Raw genomic sequence first — 25272 nt, 5'->3', positions numbered from 1 at the left:
TCACGCATTAACTACTGGAGGGATTGGGCTGAAATTTGGGATGATGATAGCTCACATTCCCGATTAACATATAGGCATATTCTTATCTCAAAAATCCTTTCGGGCTCCGCCCCAGTGGCTCTGTAGTTCCCCATGTAGTTTTCATATTTAAAGGGAATTAAAGTATTTTGTCAGCTGTTTCAACTAAAAAAAGTTGGTTCTATGATATGCAAAAGTATTAAAAAGTTATAAGATTTACCAACAGAGTGCAGCACTATTATTTTTTTCTTTGTATTTATGAAAACAGCTAATTTGAACTAAGCAGCAACAAAAAGCTGTGATACGCAATGAGAACTGTCAAAGTAGGATTGTTTACAGTTGTTTATGTTTTTAATTACATGAACAATTTGTGATATTTTGCGAATTTTTAATAAATAATTTTTCTTTATTGTTTAAAGGTGAAGGGGTAGAACATAATGGTTATGGTAGATGTGTAATACTATAGTATACCGTTGATTTAAAGAAGCAAATTTTATCAAACTGTGTCCACTCCATTGAAAATGCGAAGCTTGAGTATAACTGCAATAAGCATTTTATACTTATACTAGCAGTGTACCCGTCCTTTGTACGGGGTTGGCATCTATATATATAATAGGCTAAGCCGTTTTTTGTTAATCGAACTCCTCCGTTATTATTCGCCCGATTTTGACGTTTGAGGTCTAGTATCATAGAACCAACTTGTGCAGTTGAAACAGCTGACAAAATTATGATCTTATGATATTATGATATTAAAATTTATGATTATGATATTAATCTTTAAATATGAATACTCATATGGTTAATATGAGAAACTCCAGAGCCACTGAGGCGGAGCCTGAAAGGATTTTTGAGGTATGAATATGTCTATATGTTAATCGGGAATGTCAGCTATCATCATACCAAATTTCAACCTTGTCGGTGTAGTATTTTTCGCGTTTACTTGTCACAAACATCCATCCAGCCATCCATCCATTCATCCATCGATCCATCCATGCATCCATTCATCCATACATCGATACATCCAAACATCCAAACTTTCTAAATTATAATATTAGTATGATAAGTAAACTGTTGTAATATTGCTTTTTAATGGATGGATTTTTTATTAAACTTGGTAAATTTATTTATTTCATACTAAGCTACTAATATTTTCCTAAAAATCACACTTCGTTAGTACCCTCCCTGTAGGCAGCAAAACTAGGTACTCGTTAAACATAATGTTGTTGAAATAGATTTAATTGAAAATAAATTCACACAAATGGAAATTTGTTTTGGCTGCAGGTTTGCTGCAGTGAGGGTATTATGGAATTGTAATTGATGTAGAAAGAAGACTTTGTGATAGTACATGATTAACTCTAATTTATATAAGATAGCCTACTAAATAAATCAATCCCGTTGGTCACAGTTAGTAGCGCTGGTCGCTTGTTATTTTTGCTAGCGGATACTATTCGTATTTGCTAGCAGCTATGCCCTTGCATTGCAACGGTGTCAGTATGCAAAAGAGACAATGTTGGTTCTTTGAAAATGCCAAATGGTTTCACTCCTACCATTTAATTTAGAAACAAAATTTAACTGTTTTACTTAATTTGATAATAGTACGTTTTTTTTACTCATACTGTGAATACTTATTTAGGCTACCTACGATACAAAACCAATGATAGATTCTAAGGTATGATAAAAGAATGTTTTTATGGTTTACACTGTAAACAAAAAAGCTATCACAATAGTTCCAAACCGAAAACTAGGAAAATAGAAATAAATATGGAAAATAGGGTCATTTTCTAACATATTTTAGTGAAATTATAATCAGTCAAATTGAAATTCGCTCAGTCTATAGATTTGCTGCGGCAGGGGGATTATATTACTGTTTACACACAAAAATAAACCTCATAAAATTCAGGATAAGGGCTTAGGTTGATACGGCAATGATTATAGAATCTTAATTAGTTCCTATATCCATAAAATGATTTTTTTTACAACAAATTATTCCATGTAATAGCTATTTACATTACAAGTGTAGTAAGAGCGTTTTTACATCACGCAGGTGAATGTTGTGCAACGAGCGAAGGCGAGTTGCATAATTCACCGAAGTGATGTAAACACACTCTTGCGTAACGTGTAACGTACAAGATTTTACCTGACCCGACAGGAGGTTACGAGCAATATGCTTCATTATCAATTTCACTCATCTTCTAACAGTAACGTTCATTGCTTCATTATCAATTTCACTTATCTTCTAACAGTAACGTTCATTTACAAACAAAAGCTAGGTTAGGAAAATTCTTCAAAGCATAACAATAAAATTCAAACACACAGCTAATTTCTAGAGTTGAACGTCGTTGGCTCCATAGAGGTATATTTTTTAAGTTATCCACTCAATGTTATTTAATTGGGTTTCATTACATCACCGAGTGAGTTTTTTCCAACTTTACATCACTCGAGAAGTAAGGAAGTTGTATACATCACGCTTGGGATAGGGAAGTTTAACATGGCGGGTTAGGTAAAATATTATTACCTAACCCGCCATGTTAAACTTCCCTATCCCAAGCGTGATGTATACAACTTCCTTACTTCTCGAGTGATGTAAAGTATCAAAAACTCACTCGGTGATGTAATGAAACCCATTTAAATAACATTGAGTGATTAACTTAAAAAATATACCTCTATGGAGCCAACGACGTTCAACGCTAGAAATCAGCTGTGCTCTTGAATTTTATTGTTACGTTTTGAAGAATTTTCCTAACCTAGCTTTTGTTTGTAAATTAACGTTACTGTTAAAAGATGAGTGAAATGGATAATGATTAATATTGTTCGTAACCTCCTGTATATTGTCGGGTCAGGTAAAATATTGTACGTTACACGTTACGCAAGAGCGTGTTTACATCACTTAGGTAAATTATGCAACTCGCTTCCGCTCGTTGCACAACCTTCACCTGCGTGATGTAAAAACGCTCTTACTACACTTGTAAGGTAAATAGCTATTACAGCATTTCACAAATATTAGAACACACTCAGTATAATAGATCATAAACATAAACAAATTAAGTAACTGAAATAATCATATACTAATGAAATGACATTAACATATGGTTTGACAGCTCCATTTAAGTAATGTTAAATAATGTTAACATTCGAGCTAGTGACATCATTATTTTAAATTTATAATCCTTACCCTATCTGTTCTAATATTCGTGCAGTATTTAATATATTTGAACCAGCTGTGTGGAATTGTGAAATCAAAATTCATTTGACAGTTAGTTCTGCTTGTTTACATTTTTAAACTTTGTAGGTTTGTTCTTTGTTACCATGGATACCATCAATCAATATTTACATTTAAATCTCTCACCTCAAATTTTTGAAAGCCCACGGGGCAGAGCCCTAGGACAGTATCGAAGCGGGAACAGTTCTATATGTATCCTCGGAGCTGTAGCTTCTTTTTTGTGCAATTTGAGCCCAGTCGGTTCAGTAGTTTTTGAGATTATCTCATACACACACAGAAACCACCTCTTCTTTAGAATAGTATAGATAGATAGATGCCAACCCCATACAAAGGACGGGTACTCTGCTAGTTCTCCATAAAAATAACATGAGAATTTTCATTTACTTACAATTTTTGTAATATCTTCGTAACCGTTAGGCATTCAACTACGCTTCAATATACAAAATTATTTCTTTTTTTAATCTCTACAAAATGGTTTCTAGAAAGAAATTGTGATACTTTGTGTTTTGGGGTCAAAAATGGGAAAACCCAATTTTTACCCCACAAAACCCCCCATAAACCCCCGCTCTCATTGTCCGATCATGCTGGTTCGCGAACTCGTTAGAATAAATGTAGGTTTACACGTTTGTACCAAATGTTATCAAAATTGGATAATTTTTCCTTGAGTTATCGGGGTTATCGCACTAACTAACACATATAGGCCTACTATATATATATATATATATATATATATGAATTTGAACGGAGGGTGTTTTTGGCCTCTGGAGACCTCAAAACGAAAAAGTAAACCGGTCCCGGGTCTAGGTCTTTCCATGAAACCTACGGTCGCCAAAAACCTTGGTGAAACTATTTTTATAAAACCCTCTTAAGCTACTAAGTTGCTTTTTGTACTTTATTTTAACAACTAAAAGTACCTAAGTACATTTTGGATGATTTTTTTCTCATTTAATAATAGGGATGGACGGGATTGAATTTTTAGTTCGGAATGGGACGGGACTGGATTTTTATTTCCTTCTTGATTTTCGGGACGAGACGGGACGGGATTTTTTTCCTGTGGATAAAAAGAAAGTCTTGAGTATTGCAGTTACCAAAAAGACAAACGAAATCAATTTTTAACGTTTTTGGCACTGATCTAAAAAAACAAAAAAATGGTTTGGTTGCAACAATTTACAGGTACATATAGAAACTTGTGACTCGCGGTCACGGTGCGATCGTCAAAATTACCGCGGTCACGGGGTGATCGTCGGTATGACTCCGTGGTCACTGGGTGATCGTCATTAAGACTCGCGATCACGGCATGATCGACGGTATGACTCCGCGGTCACGGCACGATCATCGGTATGACTCCGCGGTCACAGCACGATCGTCGGTATGACTGCGGTCACGGGACGATCGTCGGTATGACTCCGCGGTCACGGGACGGTCGTCGGTATGACTCCGTTGTCACGGGGTGATCGTCATTAAGACTCGCGATCACGGCATGATCGTCGGTATGACTCCGTGGTGACGGCACGATCATCGGTATGACTCTGCGGTCACGGGACGTCGTCAGTATGACTCTGCGGTCACAGGACGGTCGTCGGTATGACCCAGCGGTCACGGGGTGATCGTCGGTATGACTCTGCGGTCACGGGACGGTCGTCGGTATGACTCTGCGGTCACGGGGTGATCGTCGGTATGACTCTGCGGTCACAGGACGGTCGTCGGTATGACCCAGCAGTCACAGGGTGATCGTCGGTATGACTCCGCGGTCACGGGGTGATCGTCGGTATGACTCGTGGTCACGGCGTGATCGTCGGTACGACTCCGGGGTCACGGCGCAATCGTCAGTATGACTGTGCGGCCTCGGCGCGATCGTTGGTATGACTCGTGATCACGGCATGATCGTCGGTATGACTGCGGTCACGGGACGATCGTCGGTATGACTCCGCGGTGACGGGGTGATCGTCGGTATGACTCCGCGGTCACGGGGTGATCGTCGGTATGACTCGCGATCACAGGACGGTCGTCGGTATGACCCAGCGGTCACGGGGTGATCGTCGGTATGACTCCGCGGTCACGGGGTGATCGTCGGTATGACTCTGCGGTCACAGGACGGTCGTCGGTATGACCCAGCGGTCACGGGATGATCGTCGGTATGACTCTGCGGTCACGGGGTGATCGTCGGTATGACTCTGCGGTCACAGGACGGTCGTCGGTATGACCCAGCAGTCACAGGGTGATCGTCGGTATGACTCCGCGGTCACGGGGTGATCGTCGGTATGACTCGTGGTCACGGCGTGATCGTCGGTACGACTCCGGGGTCACGGCGCAATCGTCAGTATGACTCCGCGGCCTCGGCGCGATCGTTGGTATGACTCGTGATCACGGCATGATCGTCGGTATGACTGCGGTCACGGGACGATCGTCGGTATGACTCCGCGGTGACGGGGTGATCGTCGGTATGACTCCGCGGTCACGGGGTGATCGTCGGTATGACTCGCGATCACAGGACGGTCGTCGGTATGACCCAGCGGTCACGGGGTGATCGTCGGTATGACTCCGCGGTCACGGGGTGATCGTCGGTATGACTCTGCGGTCACAGGACGGTCGTCGGTATGACCCAGCGGTCACGGGATGATCGTCGGTATGACTCTGCGGTCACGGGGTGATCGTCGGTATGACTCTGCGGTCACAGGACGGTCGTCGGTATGACCCAGCAGTCACAGGGTGATCGTCGGTATGACTCCGCGGTCACGGGGTGATCGTCGGTATGACTCGTGGTCACGGCGTGATCGTCGGTACGACTCCGGGGTCACGGCGCAATCGTCAGTATGACTCCGCGGCCACGGCGCGATCCTCGGTATGACTCCGTGGTCACGGCGCGATCGTTGGTATGACTCGTGATCACGGCATGATCGTCGGTATGACTGCGGTCACGGGACGATCGTCGGTATGACTCCGCGGTGACGGGGTGATCGTCGGTATGACTCGCGGTCACGGCGTGATCGTCGTTATGACTCCGCGGCCATGGCGGGATCGTCGGTATGACTCCGTGGTCACGGCGCGATCGTCAAAATGACTTCGCCTCCTGCGTTCGCGGAACATCTCTCGCGATAGCGGCATTATCGTCGGGCGCAAAGCGGCAAAATCACCGACGATCGGACCAAATCCCGTCCCGAAAAATTCCCGAATTAAATTTAATCCCGTCCCGAATATCGGGAATATTTTTTTCCCGAAAATTTCCCGAAATGTTGGGACCCGACTATCCCTATTTAATAATAATCTGTATCCTTTTTTAATAGATTAGGGTTTTAATTTAAGTATAAATACAATTACAACAGTGTAGTAACTTATGGACGTGTTGAGCTAATTTTGTTGATATGTTTTTTTAGTGACCAAGCCAGCTCCTCCGTGGAAAGCTACTGCCATTGTAAATGGTCATGTTACTCGATTGGAACTCAATGACTACAAAGGCAGATATCTTATTTTGTTCTTCTACCCACAAGATTTGTAAGTGGTTTAGGAATTAAAATATAACTTTTAGTTCTTTGTTTGGTTCAAAATTAGTCTTTTTAAACTTGTATCTTTTTAGGAAAATTTAGGACCCTGACATCAGCCTAAATGCACTTCCCGAAGTGTGAAATTGTGTAAAAAAGTGTATAGGCCTAAAATGAAGTTTTGGGGGATTATAAGAGGGGGTAGAGCAATATCGGTAACAAAAATTGACTGGAATTCAATAAAACCGACCCTAAGCACAGTTCCTCCAAAACCTCAATAAACATCATTTTTACACAATAACACACTCCAGCAATAACAAACTCTGCAATAAAATCTTTAAACAACAATAACAGTATTCACTTTCTGCTGTCTCAAAAATAACCAAAACCGGCACGCACGGACAGCACCGTGTCTTCTTTGGTTTGCTGATTGCGACCTAGCAACTAGCCTACAACAAAACAAAAGTTTCCTGTTTATCTTGGTCCAACGAACACATCAATCACCACCGTGCCCTGACATCGTTTTTTACAAGGAATGATACAATGTCCTAACACGACTTCCCGACACAATCAGTATAAACGTAAATCACAAATTTCTTTATCAACTTGAGCTAGGTCCGCCATTGTCACTATTTCACTTTGAACTTAAAAAGGAGACAGTTCTAAATAAAGAACTAATAAAGAAACTACCAGCTAATAAGAATGCTGCATGTTTACATCACCTGTTTTACTACAACCAATAGCAATGCAGCAACAGGTCACTGTACCACAAATTCCTGGTTTCAATAGGAAAGAATTGTGCTTTAAATTTAAACATGTGCCTCTTAGGAACTCTTAAACCTGTATGGGAAAAAATAAGTGTTGATTATCATTTGAAACTGTTCTAAACTAACCAAGCCTAACCAAATATACCTCGGAGTTACTGTTTTGACTCTGTTCTTCTGGAAACATCACATTGACCTTCTGGGCAAGAAGCTTAGTTCCGCCACCTATGTTATTATTAGACAAACTCAGTAGTCAAGGAACTTAGAGACAGGAAACACCTCTTACTTGGCACTGTTGCAATCACATCTTCGGTACTGCATTGCTGTGCGACAGTACCCCTAACACAAACTTTGAATTACCCCTATACACCAGAATAAGACCCTTATAAATCAGATTTTATAGCAGACGCAACTACCAGGACAACTGCAAGACCTTAAAATACTCACAGTTGTTACACACATCACACACATCATACAGTTTATACCCAGCACACCAAACACAAAGACCTCCATCAACACAACACATGCAACCCTACAAACTTTATTACGCTTCCACCATTTTATAACAGCCCGTATGGTAAAAAAAAAAAAAAAAAAACACCCTAAAAAGGAGCCCTATGCTTAATTTATCTTCCAGACCACTTTAGAAAGGAGCCCATCAAGATTCTCAAGACACCACTTACCAGATGTCTACTGGAGAGACTTTACTCAAATAAAGGGAATTTTTCATAGATCAACACTACCTGAAGAATTGAAACTCTCTGAATCTTTGTTACGGTATGAACTTTATCATGCCTCGTTGTGTTAAATGTCTTTGCCTGTTCAATTAGATTTCATTGGCCAAGCCGCGCCAACTATCTGTGCCATTGTGTACGATTCCCTGTTGCCTTGCTGTTTGCTTATTTGTTGATTTTTGTTAACTATGGTTTCGGTTTGATGATAAGAGTTTAATAATAAGATAATATTACTGTCCAAACATTTGTCTGTACCTGTTTTCATTAAAATGAATGATTTTTCAGTTCTGCAGTGTGTCCCACGGAACTGTTGTCACTGAGTGACCGAGTGCTGGAGTTCCGAGCTGTCCAGACTGAGATCGTGGCTTGTTCTGTGGACTCTCACCTAACACACCTGGCGTGGGCGCGCACCCCGCGTAATGAGGGTGGCCTTGGCAACCCCAAGATACCTCTGCTGGCCGACCCCACACACAGCATTGCCCGCGACTACGGTGTCTTACTGCCTGACTTGGGTCACACTCTCAGGTATATAGGTTTTTTGGGAATAAGTTATTACCGTAGGTCTCCTAGTAACTTTTGTTTTCATACGAGGGCTATACAGAAAGTAGTAGACGTTTTGTAGACGTTTAGTAGACGGCTATACAAAATGAAAAATAAACTATTTTTATTATATAAATTTTGAAGCCAAACTTTTAGGCTAATATTTTTTTCTACATAATCACCATTTATTAAGGCATTTATCATAGTGTGGTTCAAGCTTTTCAATGTCCTCATAAAATAAAACTGCCACCTGTAAGTTTAAGGACTGGTTTTCACCGGCATAGAGTTCAGTGTCAGTGTCATAGTGTTGCGTATCGAACCACGTCTTCATCGCTGGGAACAGATAGTAGTCACTCGGTGCCAAATCCGGACTGTAGGGTATGATTGGCCACGTGTAGAAGGCCGTTGTCATGAAAAATCTAAACCTTTTTTCTCAGTTTACCTCGACGCTTGTTTTGGATTTCACGTCTTAATTTTCAGAGTGTTTTGCAATACCTCTCTGAGTTAATTGTTTGGCCTTGTTCAAGAAAGTACCAAAATCACTCCTTGAGCACCTCAAAACACCGTAGCCATGATTTTTCTTGCTGATAGCATTTGTGAACGCTTTTTTTTGGTTTCTTGGGGTAATACGTGTGACCCCATTCCATTGACTGCCTTTTTGTTTGAAAGTTACGTGCTTTACCCAAGTCTCGTCACCAGTTACGATACAATCAATAACATGGTTTTTACTTTTGTCATACTCTTCCAGACATGTCGGTGCTGCAGCAACTCGGTTTTTTTTGTCTTCTATTAGCAATTTTGCAACCCACCTGGCACAAAATTTGTAGTACCAAAATTTATCAAGCACTATTTATAAATTAAAAGGGAAGATGAATACATTTATGCCATTTTATTACTAGTTATGTTACAAACTTTATTGTATTTTTTGTTGCTAGTATTAGTTTTTTAGAGGTTAACTGTAAGAAAGGACCATGAGGTCCTAAGTTCGCCTCAATAAAGAAGCATTTTCATTTATTTCATGGACTAAACTCCCGTTAAATTTGAGGAAAATGTTCTCAGAGTTCTGTGACCGTAAAACGACAATGTTCACAGATTTTTTCATCGATTTTTGCCACCAATTCATCAGTCACATGACTATGCCTACTGCTGCGATCCTTGTCTTAAATATTGGTTCGACAATTTTTTAAATCAATGCTCCACTGCCTCACTCGGCTTTCACTCATTATTCCTTGGCCATCACAAATCTAGCGATAAATTTCAATAGGTCTGTAATTTTTTGCCAATAAAAACCTTATCACACCTTGCACTTCACAACTGGCGGAATATACAGTTGTAGAGCTCATCTCTAAACTCCACTGCATACAAAGTACAGAAGTCACTTCACGATGCTCTTGCTATCACGGCTGGTTGCGTACTGAGTGTAGGAACACTCTGACGCCAAGATGGCGGTCCTAGCCCCGCCCACTGCCGCACCAGCCAAATAGTCTGTCACTAACTGGATAGCCCTCTTATATGTGACCGTAAGAATGATAACTCAAGTAAAATTATCAGATTTTGTTCCAAAAGCATAGTCTTTAATGGTTTGCTAAGAGATATTTAGTATTTAGGTTCTGCCACATAATTACCTCTGACTCACAGACTTTTTTCCACATCTAAATTTTTTCTTGATTTTGTTTGGGTTAAGCCTTCGAATCACTGATCAAATAAATGTACTGTACATTTACCTGCTCTCAAGTGATCCTTATGACCTTGAAAGTCAACTAGTTTCGATCCTCTCGGGATCATCTCCACGTCATTCCCTTTAATTCATTCTTACGAGCACGTCGATTTTTTGAAAAGCTTCGAGATATTGAGGCTTTAAGAATGCTGGCTAATTTGGTGGATGTTTTTGAGGAGATCTCAAGGAGATATTGGATGTATCTCCTTCAAAACATCCAACAAATTAGCCAGCATTCTTAAAGATAAGCCTTATGATAATAAACAAACGAGAATATATAAACTGAAATTTAACGATTACCCTATCTTTTACATAGGACGGACTGCAAGGTCATTCAACATAAAAACTAAGTAACATCTACCTAAACAGTCGAATCAAAAATCAAACTTATATAACTTACTAGCATATGCCAACCACTTGATTAATAATAAATAACCTCAGCTACGCTAAAATCGATTAAAATTTAGAAATACAGTAGAGTCAGTAGAACCCTGGTTAACCAAAATAAAGGGGAAGCGCCGTTTCGGATAAACAATTGTTTTTTAAACCTATCATATGCTAAAAATAGTCTATGTATTACCACCGTGTGTAGGAAAAATTAATTTAATAACACAGTGTTTTATTTCAGCTACAGAAATGTTACAATGGGTAAGAAAATACTTTAAAATATACAACTGAAGCTACTAAAGCATTTTACATTACATCTTACTTATATTTTTAGCAATTTATTACTTTACGGAATTCGGTTAACCAGGGTTCTACAGGGTGGGGCAATGAAAGCACCCCAATTTATAAGCTGTACAAACTCAATAATATTCACCCTATAGATATAAATAGCACATCAAAACACAGCTTATCTTTTGCCATTTTAACTTAACAAAGTCATTTTTCCATTTCTTGAGAACAAAATCCTGCAAGTGACGACCTTTTCCTACTTGACATTCCTTTTAAGGGACAACTCCATCAAATACTCCTCCAGCATTTCTTCAGGTTCACTTTAGTTTTTGGACGATTCTTAGCTTCAGTTCAAGCAAATCTATGGGGTGACTTTGAAAAACCTCGAACTTCAAGTAGCTTACTAGAACAACCCCCCCCCCCCCTCCCAAAAAAGGAGCCAACGTAAAGCTTTCAACAACAAAAGCTTCCTGGAAAATCCCTTTGGACTTTGAGTTACTGCGACTCGCATTCTTTCAACATTTGCTTGTATAAGAGTTTTGCGGCACCCACCGATTATTTTTTAGGTTTCAGCGTTTATCCTAAATAATTTTACCCAGTTTACCATTGTTTTCCAATCGGGAACAGCACCATGTTGACCAAGGATGGAATGTGGTCCAAACAATCTCAGGGTTTTTGCACAAGAATCACTTTTTTAAAAATAGGTTTCCACATAAAATTCTCAGTGTTAATAGCCTCAGGCTTAATATTTACTAAAATGGCATAGTTTAATGGATGTCATAAGCACAGCTGATCATTCGTTTTTGCAACAATTAACATGTGACATCTTAAACAAAAAGTGGCGTTCTCATTGCCTCACCCTGTACTGTACTCCATAAATGCAATAAAGGGCCATTCATGACTACAATCGAGGAATTCAAAATACACAAGGCCGTTAAACAGGACCCGCAAACAGTTTTGAACTACAAGCTCTCTTTCGCATTAAAAATTATATTCGATGCAGCTAAAAATAGTCTAGGAGGGATACAAACGAAAGTGTTGCGTAATCCTAAAGAAGGCTTTTTCAATAATAAAGTGGACTGTATGATGGGATATTTAGTTTAATTTTGGTTATAAATATTATGGACTTTTGGTTTAATTTAGATACAGTTAAGTTACTATTACCACCCCATATGAAGTTCTAGGAGTCTTGAAGGAAGATTGGTCAAATTCAAATGTTGTATGGCCATATGTTCCACTGCACTGGTGTAATTTAGTCCATCGAGAAGATATGTTCAATGAATGTCCAAATGTGAAAGAAATGAAAGATGCTACTCAAAGAAACTATATTACGAGGAAGCAATTCACTTGAAAGCAGCAATCTTTACATTTTAATTTTGTTATTGTATTGTTGCGGCCATGTGGGGATTTTGTAATATGCTCTCTCTCTCTCTCTCTCTCTCTCACACACACACACACACATACACACAATGATCAGCTGGCCTACTTATGAATACTGAACAGAAAGCGTGAACCTGATAAGAAAGATTAAGGGTAGAAGGAGGCAATGACACCAGCATGCAGCGGTCATTCCCTAGACTATACTTCCGTGTGGCCCGCTGGATAAACGATCGGTTGAATAGTTCAGTGTTTAGTGTATGTGTGTCACTAAGTGTATCATAAAAAATTTCTCAGTGTTTTAAAAATTAAATCGGTGTGTTCGTATAAATGATATAAAGATGATGACGTTTGCCTGAAGATGACCCCATGAGGATCGAAACCAGTCTCCTTTCAAGGCCATAAGAATCACTTGACAGCAGGTAACTGCACCAGTACTTGTATTTTTTTTCATCCCACCCTTTAAAACTTTTTTAAAATTTGTTTTGTACTTATCAGCTGCTGCATAAAACATGGTTTTCATTTTAGTACCTAATATTGCTGGTTAACATTAGACATTCCATCCCCATGTTAAATTTGTAGCCAGCTTTTTTACCAAAATCGTCATAGTTGATGTGAGCCACTGACAGATTGTGGCTGATCTAAATTACTGATTTCTGTTGAATGCACAATATTTTTAACCAATTCAAACTAATGGAATTACTTATTGTGAGCTATAGCAACTGTTATGACCCATCAACTTGGCCAGCAACAAAAAATAAGGTAGAAAATAGAGTTTTAGCCACTAGCGCATTCTATGTCTGGCTCACACAACTACAATCTTTTTTAACAAAAAATTGGCTACAGCTGGTCCATATAGATGGGACGTCTAACATGTTTTGTGGTGCTATTAGTACTGAAAACGTTTTCTACCGTACCATTATTAGCAAAATGGTTGTATTTGCCAAAAATCATAATTGAGTTTGACAATTAATTATTGTTTCAGAGCACATTTCATAATAGACAGGCGAGGTATCCTTCGTCACATGTTGGTGAACGACCTTGGTGTAGGAAGAAACATTGATGAACTGTTGCGGATCACCCGGGCCCTTCAGTATGTGGATGAGACAGAAACCGGTTGTCCTGCGGACTGGAAACCTGGACTGCCCGGAGTCTGAGCATCACCGTTATCAATTAATATTTAATTTAATTATGACAATTCCAGTGTTTTTGGCCGTACAACCTTGATACATTCATACATTATGTAAAATACATTTAATATCTTAGACAATTGTGTTTTTTCAATTCCTCTTGATGTTCTACACATCCGTGAAAACCATGAAAACAAGCCAGGATTTTTGTTTTGCTACTGGTGTTTTGTGAATTTTGTTATAACCGTTAAAAATAAGGATGGGCTGATTGCGGTATGTAAACCGGTGGTATCAAGGGAATGTCAACTGGATTCAACACCTATCTTAGGATCACTATTATTTTAAGGTACATACCTTTACTTTCACAGTTCAATAGTATGGTCAAACTCACTACATGTTTCGCCTATACATAGGCATTGTCAAGTGATCCATCAAGAACAACTCATCCATTGCAGACTCGTCAAGAACATTCAAATAAATACACATATAAGACGACACATTGTACGACAAAACATTTAACATTTAGTATGCCTACTTGGAGGCAGACTCAAATCTTAGATCTTAGGATCTCCTGAAATCGTGATCACAATTTCCTTGTGATGTTAAAAGAGAACTAATGGAACTGCGTCAGTGGATGCAGACTCGGCCATACGATATTGATCATAGAACTCTCAACCCTTTTTAGATTCACGTACGATGCCGGCATCCACGTTGGCTGGCCAAAGTGTTTAAATATGATATGAGTATGGTACATGTCTCTCGCTTGCTTTTTTTCACAATAGGGGAAAATCTGAGCTGTACTTAGCATGTGGTGGTCGAATCACCTAAATACAGATCTACCTAGTTAGGTGGAAATTGAAATCGATCCACTATTTCTTATTGCCATTACAATTAAAAACTCAATTCCGTAAAGTAAATTTTGTACTAGTGTAGATCCTCACCTATGGCTCGGCCCCCTTGGGTGGGTAGTGCCTTATTAAATTACTAACTACATCCTTGGAAAATTCCAAGTTTATAGAGGGTTAACACAGACCTGGGAAAGTTAGGAAAACTGGTATAGGGTCAGGGAAGTTAAGGAAAAGTTTAAAAAAGAGGAGACATAGGAATTGGTTAGCTCTGGAACTCACTAACTCGGTCGGGTTGCGGAACTGGCGAACCATCCCAGTCAGGAATTGGGTAAATCCGCAACCCGCTAACTGGATTTTGTCCCACGGCAGAATTCGCTAACTCTGGTAGTCACTAACCAACTCTGTACGACGAAATAACCTTACACTGCTGTATTTAAAAATGTCAGTGGCAGTAAAGATAAAATAAATTCCATTGTAGCTACCTAGAGTCCAAAGTAATTAAAGGCAATTAAAAAGACATTATTTTTTATTTATTGAGTTACATGTCAGTACAGTACATCATAATAACAGGACATATTGTCAATGGTTAAATAAAGACTTAAAACTAATAGATAAAACTAATACATCTGTATTAGTAAGATATTAAGTTATTTAAGATTTTTGGACCAATGTATTGTGGTGATGACTCGAATATTTGTAAATTATGTGCTACAGGTTTGATAATATCAGGGTCGGATTTAGCATTTTTGCGCCCCTAGGCCCAAATAATATTCCGCCCCCTAGTCTGGTCACAGTTACTTTCCTTCAAACCTTTAATTATTAAAAACTATATCATGCCAATAGGCCTAAGTTAATTGCTTAAATACCACTCCTGGTTGGAATCATTGCAAGTTCTTTTTTTAAGAATTGACTTGTTTAGCCTTAGCAAAATGCCGTCTTAAACACTCTTAGCAATTTTATGCTTTTAATAAATGCTCACGGTTGCGGCCGTGGGACTGAAACAAAATAACTCAGCCCACCGAGCATTCCTGCAAAAAACATGGCCATTGATTCCAATTCCAGGCCCAAAGATATGAACTCCATACAGTACGTGGTGCCATAGATTAAACATACTCCTTTAGTAGATTTGTCATAATTTTGGATTAGGTGAAAACAATTCTTGTTATTTAAGGAGTATGTTTTATCTATGTTTAAACCTAGTTTTTCCAACCAAAATAAAACGATATAATCATCAACAATAGGTTGTCTCCTGTTTATATTACAAGAAATTAAAACACACATTATAGAACTAACCCTAAAATAATAGCAACAAAATTACGTCAAAACTAACGTCTAGTGTCACCAACATGAACTAGACGTGAAAATTTTTTGAATTAACAATTACATATTACTCTATGGTCGTACTACTGTATCTAGGTTATATTTCCAAAGCAAAACAGAGCAATATTCCGGCAGACCATACCGATCCTTACGTCTAAGGAGAAAATGACAGCATTAATGGTGCTTTGGAGGGTATTAAATTTTTTCTAAAATCTAATGCAAACTGAGATTTATATTATTTCGTTAATTTTGTTTTAATATTCAACACAACGTATTATATATTTTAACTTGATACTGCAGATTGTTGTAAACTAATCAAAAGATTAGTTAATAACTTTTGTTTTGTGAGGTGAGGGTGGTAACAATGTCTAGCACGCATGCACCCCTAATCACTCTGATTAGTAGTGCCGAGCCCGAGCCAGCATAGTGGCAGTGCAGGGGCAATACGATGCATACCCCTTGGACGCTCGTCAACGTCAACATCCCTACAGCCTACTCCCGTATAACCAATGTTCGTTACCGATTTTGTAACGAAATTGATGCGTAATTCTGAAAAATTGTTTAAATTTCCTAACAATTATTTCTTCTCATCAACTTCAGAATCACAATGCTTTGGAGTTTTTTTTTTATCAACTATGACTATTTTTTTATTTTTAGATAGCCTAGGTATAAAAAAATTTCCTCTCGGCCTTGCGCCCTCTGGGACCTTGCGCCCATAGGCCCGGGCCTACCGGGCCTATTGGGAAATCCGGCCCTGGATAATATTCTTTTTTCCTGTATTGTAATTATGTTGAGTTTGGGTCTCCATAAAAGTGGAGAGGTTTCTATGGACCCAGCATGCTATTTCCAAAATATAGTGATCGTAAAAAGTAAGAACTTTAAAGTTTTCAAACAGTTTTTTACTAGGGGTTCTAGGGGGAACTTTGCCAATAATTTGTATTACTTTTTTTGTAATTTAAAAATCTTTTTTGAATAAGGAGAGTTACCCCAGATCAAGATACCATATGTCATTAATGATGAGAAATATGCATGATATATTATTAGCTGGGTTTCTAGATTCGTTACTTGTGAGATTATTCTTATTGAGAAAATGCAAGGGTCTAATTTTTTACTTAAATTTTCAATTTGAGATGCCCAGTTAAGATTTTTATTCAAAATTAATCCGAGGAATTTTACATTTTTTTGTGGAGATAATTGATAATTTGAAAGGATAATGTGATTTGAATCATCTTCCCTGTAGTTAGCTGAAAAGTTTATAATTTGTGCTTTTTCCACATTTAGGGCCAGACCATTTGCCCGGAACCAGTTACCCAGAGCAGAGAATTTTTTGTCTATGCTAGTCTGCAGGATGTCAATAGTGGGTCCTCTACACAAAAGCATTGTGTCATCTGCATATTGAAAAAGTTTCATCTTTGTTATATTTGGCAGATCATTTACATAGATTAAAAACAAAGAGGGACCCAATCCCCTGTGGCACACCACATTGCACTTTATCCCAAGATGAATTTACTTGTTGACTATTTTTGCTGATTTTAGTTCTCTGATAATATCTATTAGTTAAATAGGAAGAAAACCACAGTTGCTCTTTTCCTATAACTCCAATTTTGCCTAGCTTTTCAATTAAAATGTCGTGGTTAACACAGTCAAAAGCGCTGGATAGGTCGCACAGCACACCCGCAGCCTTGTGCGACCCATCCAGCGCCCCAGCTATATGATTAACCAATAACCATTTGTGTTATTGATGTTTGGGTATTAAGTCCTTTTCTAAAACGAAATTGTGATATATTAAATATATTATTGTTTCCCATATAATTTTTGAATTGTAGTTAAACTGCCTTCTCAAATATCTTAGAAAAGCACGGAAGTAAAGCTACTGGACGATAATTCTTCAATTCATTAACACAATTTTTTTTATAAAGAGGCTTGATTACAGAAAATTTGAGTTTCTCAGGGAAAACTCCACATTCTAGGGACTGGTTTATTATTTTGCACAAGGATTCTTGAATCAAATCAGTCACATATTTTATTACAAATAGGAGGATTTCATCCCATCCTGCAGATTTAGTATTTTTCAATGAATAAACAATTTTTCTCAAATCAGATATTTTAATTTTTTTAAACTTAAAAGGCTCATCAATCTTTGCTAAGTTACGAACCATGAACATCAATGCTTTGTTCTTATTCGGAGCTACTGCTGCTGAATTACTTAAGTTCAAAAAATGACGATTAAAATACCTAATTTGCCAGAGTTTTCAAAGATTGGCAGTTATTTTTCAGGCCGCTCTGAACATTATATGGTATCTCATTATTTAGTTTATTGTGGCCCAACTCCTTCTTTACAACTGCCCAAGAAGCTTTGGTCTTACAATTTGAGTTTTTAATATAATCTTTGTTTGTCCTTCTTTTGGAAAGATTAGTCATTGACTTAAATATTTTTTTGTAATTTTTAAAATACTCAATAAAAAACAGATTCTTGTTCCACTTTGATTCCCAATGAAGTTCTCGTTTTCTAATTGCTGATATTTTAATACCTAGTGTTACCCATTTTAGCGAATTTCCCTATTAGGAAGTAGCTATTACCGTAGGTCTCATGGTAAGACCTAGGTCCGGGACCCATTTAAACTATTAACATAAAAAACCACCTTTTACCCTCCCTGTTGCAGCAAACCTAAGTACTCGTTAAACTAATTCTATTTAAATAGGGAATAAATATGATATTTTTAAGGAGGCATTTTAGTGTAAATCCAATCAGGCAAATGGAAATTCGCTAAGTCTGCAGGTTTTCTGCGGCGGGGGTATTTTAGATGTCAAGTTATTATTTATGAAATATTATTAGCCGACATAAATAACTGTTTATTTTAAGTACAGTATATTTCAATGTAATTTGGTCGAACAGTGGGTTTCAAAATGTCACAAAAATGATTACATAACAAATTGTTTGTTTACAAAAATAAGCCTATTGATCGACGATATTACATATTTTTACAAAATGTTGTTTTTTCTTACCGTAAAGTACAGTATTTGCATTTTCAGTAAATGAGAAAAGTGAACTAAACACTCACGTATAATCAGGTTTTGTAGTGATAATAATCTGTGTAGCCTATATAAATTATCTGTAGAAATATGAACATATGTTGGATAAATATATTTTTTCTTATTGCTTTAGTTGTTTAGTTAAGATTAATCCATAGTACCGGGGGCAGAGCCTTTGCTCAGTTGTGGTTAATTGGGTTTAATCGTTAAAACAATATCGTTAACATAACTTTATAATTTACGAAAAATATTTTTATTACAAACCATAGATATATGATCGCTGAAATAATAACAACTCTGTAATGTAAAAGTTTGCAATTTAACCAAAATAAGATACACTTTTAACTGCTACTCCCAGAGAATTTTTCTCCCCTTTACTCATTGAAACCGGTAGTTTGACTTGTATGCTCACCAAATGCCAATTAAAACCCCCACATTTAAATAGTTTACTTGGAATGCATGACTTCTGAAAATGTTGACAGATTTTTTACTACCTACTCTTGGGGCTAAGTTCATCTCTGGAGGAGACTACAAACACAAAGCTAAGCATCAAGAGTGGGGTTCATGATTGGCCACACCAAGGTCGACAGTTGCTAATAGTTAGCAATGATAAGCGCACTAAATTAAAATATATTTCAACAGGTGAACCTATACCTACTTATTGTCCGATTCGAGGAAAACTCCGGATTTGATTGACTTCTCTTTATCAAAAGGCTTTAATCAAAACTACACTATTATCCTTTTTATGCTTTAAACTGAAATAGCGACCATATGAGGGTAGGTATTTGAAGCCAAGTATGAATAGAGATGAGAGAAGGATGAGTGGCGCGATATTGTAGTCTTGTTTGAGTGAAAATTTTGAAACATACGTTTTTATGTCCCTTGCCTTTTACTTCGTAGATACCAAATATGTAGTTTATCATTATGTGTTTTAACATTTTTTGGGACGGGGGCAACATGTTACACACATTTATTTGGCTTTAAATAGGTTCTAGGTATTTTTTTCGTATTTTTAAAGTTTCGAAACTCACGACCGTCACGTGTCCCTAGGGTACATTATGCAACTTTCATGCTGTTTTTAGAATAATTATTCATGCCGAAATATATAATGTCATATTTTTATCACATCAATAGTTATTAAACTTACGAAAAAGGAGCATATGATAATTTTGTTTTCATTGTCAACTGACTGAGATACCATGACTAAATAGGTCTAACCCTCGATTTGACGTCACGACCATTAGGGAAAAATTTGCAACTTTGGATCACGACAGTGGCAAGCCTGGCGTCGGTGGAGTCAGTTGGTTTTAGAGACTAGTTCGGGGTGTACGTCAGGATTGTAGTGCCGGTCGTTTCGAGTTGAAAGGAGGAATTACAAGATTAATAAAGGCAAGTTTGTGTTTTTTGTAATTTTGTTGTGTCCATGACCGTACGTAGTCATTTGATGAAGTAGACATGGTGTTAATTTTTGTTTATAAGATACAATTTCAATTGCTAGATTAACCTAGAAGTCCACTTTGTATCCTCAAACATGAGGTGCAGGGCTACTGCCAGAATAGAGCCAAATAACACGTAATGTCACGACCAAAGTTTCACGACCATCGCGGGTTTTTTCACGATTAATCCAGCCTTATGGATTATACTGAGTTTGGTCGTGACAATAACTTAAATATCGTTGTAAATTGAACAGTTTAGTTCAATTGAAACACATATTTTTATTATAACTAACAGTATAATTGAAGGATTGTTTAGAAAGATTTAGATTATTCTAGACAATTCACGACCGTACCGCTTGTCCCTGACCATCACATTTATAATTTCTATCATATAAATTTCAAAAATTTAAATATCATATTTCAATGTTTTATACACAAAAGAAGCACACCTCCATAAAAACATAACGATTTTTCGGGTCTCAGGTAAGTTTTTTCGGAGTTATGCAAACTTAAAAAGATGTTTATTGCCTTTTTCAATTTTTTGAGTTTTTTATTTTTTTCTAGAAAAACCAAATATACCAAAAGCTTAGTGAGCTCTTTATTGTATAATGGCCATAAGAGTAAATCAATTTATAGCAAAACATAGTTATAGAAATAATATTAACTATTTTTAATATTCAGTTTTATGTCCGTGATGGTCGTGAAAAAATTTGGTGATTTTCCATCAAAGATGCTCTATTAATAAAAAATCACCAAAGATATTGCGTTACCATGGACATTTTATGAAACTTCAAATGTTAATGAAATAAAAAAAAAAATAATAAAATTTTCAAAAAACGGAACAAAAAATTTTTTAAGTCCTTTTCCTGAAAACGTACGTTTCAAAATTTTCACTCGTTACCGACTAAGGATGACATGTTCCTTTGACAGGACGGTTAATTAATAGCCCATACAGCCAATGGCATCTAACGGACCACAGATTATAGTGGAATCAAGACCACAATTTTGCCTTGTAATTAACGAATTGGTCTAATTATCAGGATAGTACTGTGGAGTGTGGATAGTCGTAGTATTCACTTGGATAGTCATAGAACTCACTAGTGCGCGTTAATCCACACAATGGAGTATCTCATCCACAGTGCATGCCTATAAATATACCACTGAAACTACTTTAAATTGTTAGCGTCGGCTCCTACTTTAAAACAGTTAAAACTTAATTTCTAACAAACTGGAACGCTAAACCAAAATTATGGCATGAACGTTCCCTTCCTTTCAAAATTATCTTTAATTCTTTCAGCACAAAAATCATTAAAATCCGTCAAGTGGTTAATTCAGAATCGTGAAATTAAAAATCCCTGTCACGTTTTAATATCTAGCCTATAAAAGATAAGATGAGATGAGATAAAAAGAAGATAGATAGTATGAGATAATATAACTACAATTTACAGAAAATCCCTAGACAATTAAAGACTTGTGTTCATTCTGTGTTTTATGATTGCAAGGACTTATTAATAATTCGGGGGTTTGCAATAACACATTCTGTAACGTGACCATACCCTAAAGATTAAAACTATCTACGTTTTATCTACTATATGATGTAAAAAAATTTACCACGTACATGAATGACTCAACATTCTTATCTATCACGGCAATAAAATTAAGCTTATATTGGTTGTCATGGAACATAAACCCTACACAGCACAAGAGATGAGAGATAGCTGGAGTTGTAAGTTGACGGTCGAGGTCGTGATGATAAGGTATCGGTTACGGCTAGGTACTGAGTGTGGTACTGGTAGGTACATCAGTCAGTAGAGCCACGCCGCCGCCGTCATGGAAGACATCGCTATGCAGCTGTTCAAACTCGGCGATCAAGAACACAAGGGCTTCATAGTTAAGCGCGACATGCAGGTTAGTACACTAACATTATATACATCTGCCAGGTTATACAGGGTGATTTGTACTCAGTGTGACAAAATTTTTTTGATGTAAGTACAAAGTAAATGAAGTGTGATGATGCATATCAAATGTTCCAAGTCTCAAAATTAGCGTCCCAAAAAATTATTTTATGTTTTTCAAAAATAACCATGCTTTTAAACTTAATACAGCGATTTCTCAATTACCTGTATATGGATTTGAGTAGATAATGTCATTTTCGTGTTCTACATTAAATTTTGAACAAGAATAATGGAAAATGACGAAGGATCAGTTGTAAAAACTCCATTGTAAATAGATTCAAAGATAAAAATTAAGATATTTGATAAAAATTGTAAAAACAATGGTCTATTGCATTTTTCACACCCTGTATACAAGAAAGTGTCGGAATATGTTAAAAACTGCGCCATTTTATAAGCTTTCCAACCATATGCTACACTATTGAGGTTTAGATATTTTTTTGTTTGTTTTAGTGGTTTGCATACCAGAAAACAGTGAACTTTTTTTACTGTTTTTACTGTTCAAGCTGAATCAAAAATACAACTTTTGCTTAATACATGCCGACTTTCGATGTTTTAAATGTTAAAGACACCATGCTTTGTAGTTGAGTGAGGAATTGTTTCTCGAGTGAGGCAATTGCACTTTGCACTCGAGTTGCACATTATATTTTTCCTACAGATACCATGAAACAAATAAATTGGTAAAGAAACGTAACATATTTTAAAACAGAAATGAACTTTTAATATGACATTTCATGATACAACAGTACAACAGCTGACCAGCTGATTTACAGCCAGTGCTGCCAACGTATTTCGCTTGCTTGCGACCTTGTCTGCATGTTACGCGCTCACTATTTCGTGCCTTCACGTTACAAATCTGGAGTGAGACAAAGTAATTAGAGTTAGACAATGTTAACATTGTCTCACTGGTGAGCGAATTGTCCACTTTGCTTTCTCAAATCAGTGAGAGAACATGTAGGCCTACATTGTTAGGTAACTGTAGGAAAAGTCATAATTTCCGATGAGTTTAAAAGACTCGACTCATAGATTACGTACCTAACAGTTCCATATAATAAACATTTCTTGTAAATATTTGATCATTTTTCTAAATCTGATCTGGTTTTAGTGTATTCTACAAATGTTTCCCGCTTATAGCCGCATTAGGTTGTCCATGTTGATCTTCGTCAATCATAATGTAGTCAGCATGGTACTACCCACGTACTACCCATTGTCGCCAGTACGTTTACAAATTTCAGTCATTTTTTATAGCGATAAAATTTTGTTTACATTACTTAAGAACTGCCTGATTTTCTGCATAGTCTCTCAGTCACAATTGTATTTGCTTCAATTGGCATTAATTTGGCTAGCTACTGTTATAACGTAAGTTATATTTACCTGAAAAAATGCAGAATTGCCAAATGTAGAGGCCTAATGTTGTTCAGATGGGTTTTTGTTTCCCTTGAATGTGAATAATGCGAATCCTTCAATGAAAGTTTTACTAACCGACCATTTCTTAACAGATTTTATCCATTGACGTCTCATTGGAAAGAGCGTGTCGCGTAGATTTGCAAACTGACCTTACATTTGAAAAAGTCCCTTGGGCTCTGCCCCAGTGGCTTTGAAAGTTCCCGTGTTATCCTTATGAGGAACATAATTGTTTACATTTTGATAAGCTGTATAATTTAATTGCTGTTATTTATTAGTAAAAAATCGAGAAAGCCTGGGCAATTTGATATATTTTACTAAATAAGAAAAATGAATTGACAGGGTACCGGTACTGTAATTCTTAACATTGAAAGAACCGATTTTTAACCATGGAAACATAGGAAAGTCATAGAACGCCACCAGGTAGAAGAAAAAGAGATAAAAATACCCCCGCTGCAGCAAACCTGCTGACTAAGCGAATTTCCATTTGTCTGAATTGATGAGTTATTTTTACCATCGATTGTAAAATAAATTAGTGTGTGTTGTGGATTGCCAGGTTAAGATTTCCATCATAATAAATTGAAATTACACCGAAACTTAAAAAACAAAAGCCGAAATTAGTTCCAAATAAAACGTGAGTTTCCTTTACATTGCTTTTACAATCGAAATATCTTATACCGAGCCATGGCTCTCGGTCCCCCGGTACTAATATTAATTAATGCAAATGTGTAATTAAAACTTATTTGGTATATCAGGAATGATATTTTTTGGCATTTTATAAATATCCCGATTATTATACAACAGCCCTTCAAAGGGAGCGCATAATGGCAATGTAAGCTTATTGAATAATATCGACGTCATCAAGTTGCTAGCATCAGAGCAATTTGTTGCCAGTTGGTTGTTTTAGTGCCTTTTGAATTTGTTTACATGCATAAGCACTTTATTTGAGGTATATGGTTCCAAAATATTTTCTGGGGTTTTACTGTGTGCCAATTAAATAGACACATATCCAATTTCAAAGGTACTGCTAGTCTGCTACCAAGCCAAAAATAGTGGTGTATTTTATGTGTGATTTCGAAAATTTTGAATTGACCAACGGAAAGTCCACTTTCTTAAAATAGGTACTGTACATTGTCAAAAGGAGGGATAAAATAATAAAAAAAACCCTATGTTTTCATGTTTTAGCAATTGTTCACTTCCGACGTATTTCGTGACATCAATACATTGTCAAGGACGTTTAAAATAAATAGAATACCTCGAGTTAAAATATCCGTTAAACATGCGCTTTGATAGCTAAACTTAATGGATAATCCTGATTATTGGGGGTTCACATTTGATTTTGACCTATCTAAAAATTAGAATTTACAATAGCAATTACCGGTAATAAAATAAAATGGGTTTTAACTGCGCGAGGTCACTTTTGTAAGAAACATGTTCAATTATTAAAACCGTTTGAACTGCCTCTGCCTCTCTATCGGAAGGTCCGAGTATTTGAATAAGTATATTATACTTCTTATTAAGTGTGTTTATATAATTTATTAAATGATCGTGTTTTCAACGTATTTGCTCGATTATTACAACACACAATTTGCTTTCATCGTTTTAGTTTAATCTATATGGGATTA

The 25272-nt window shown here is 37.1% G+C and overlaps 3 protein-coding genes across 12 annotated transcripts in view; 2 read left to right on the top strand and 1 right to left on the bottom strand.

The window, feature by feature from the left end:
• Positions 1 to 13784, top strand: part of LOC128985811 (peroxiredoxin-4-like) — a 39316-nt gene extending 25532 nt beyond the window's left edge. For 2 of the 3 annotated variants that reach the window (XM_054405702.1, XM_054405700.1), the window contains exons 4-6: positions 6613 to 6730; positions 8501 to 8740; positions 13510 to 13784. In XM_054405702.1, the coding sequence (XP_054261677.1) occupies positions 6613 to 6730; positions 8501 to 8740; positions 13510 to 13681 (530 nt within the window). In that variant the 3' untranslated portion in view covers positions 13682 to 13784. The remainder of the gene's footprint in view (positions 1 to 6612; positions 6731 to 8500; positions 8741 to 13509) is intronic. The other variant, XM_054405699.1, reaches the window with a different exon arrangement.
• The window catches only part of LOC128985814 (bolA-like protein 1), a 113153-nt gene that overhangs the window by 61591 nt on the left and 26290 nt on the right, over positions 1 to 25272 (bottom strand). The window lies entirely within an intron of this gene.
• Positions 22035 to 25272, top strand: part of LOC128985812 (EF-hand calcium-binding domain-containing protein 4A-like) — a 75867-nt gene continuing 72629 nt past the window's right edge. For 2 of the 3 annotated variants that reach the window (XM_054405705.1, XM_054405703.1), the window contains exon 1: positions 22035 to 22199. In XM_054405705.1, coding sequence (XP_054261680.1) covers positions 22122 to 22199 — 78 coding nt within the window. In that variant the 5' untranslated portion in view covers positions 22035 to 22121. The remainder of the gene's footprint in view (positions 22200 to 25272) is intronic. The other variant, XM_054405704.1, reaches the window with a different exon arrangement.

This window comes from Macrosteles quadrilineatus, unplaced genomic scaffold, assembly GCF_028750875.1.
Source record: "Macrosteles quadrilineatus isolate MER2022 unplaced genomic scaffold, UCM_ALF_1.0 Scaffold_2__2_contigs__length_208266976, whole genome shotgun sequence".
In the NCBI taxonomy this organism is placed as follows: domain Eukaryota; kingdom Metazoa; phylum Arthropoda; class Insecta; order Hemiptera; family Cicadellidae; genus Macrosteles; species Macrosteles quadrilineatus.
This window is presented reverse-complemented; position numbering and strand designations above follow the sequence as displayed.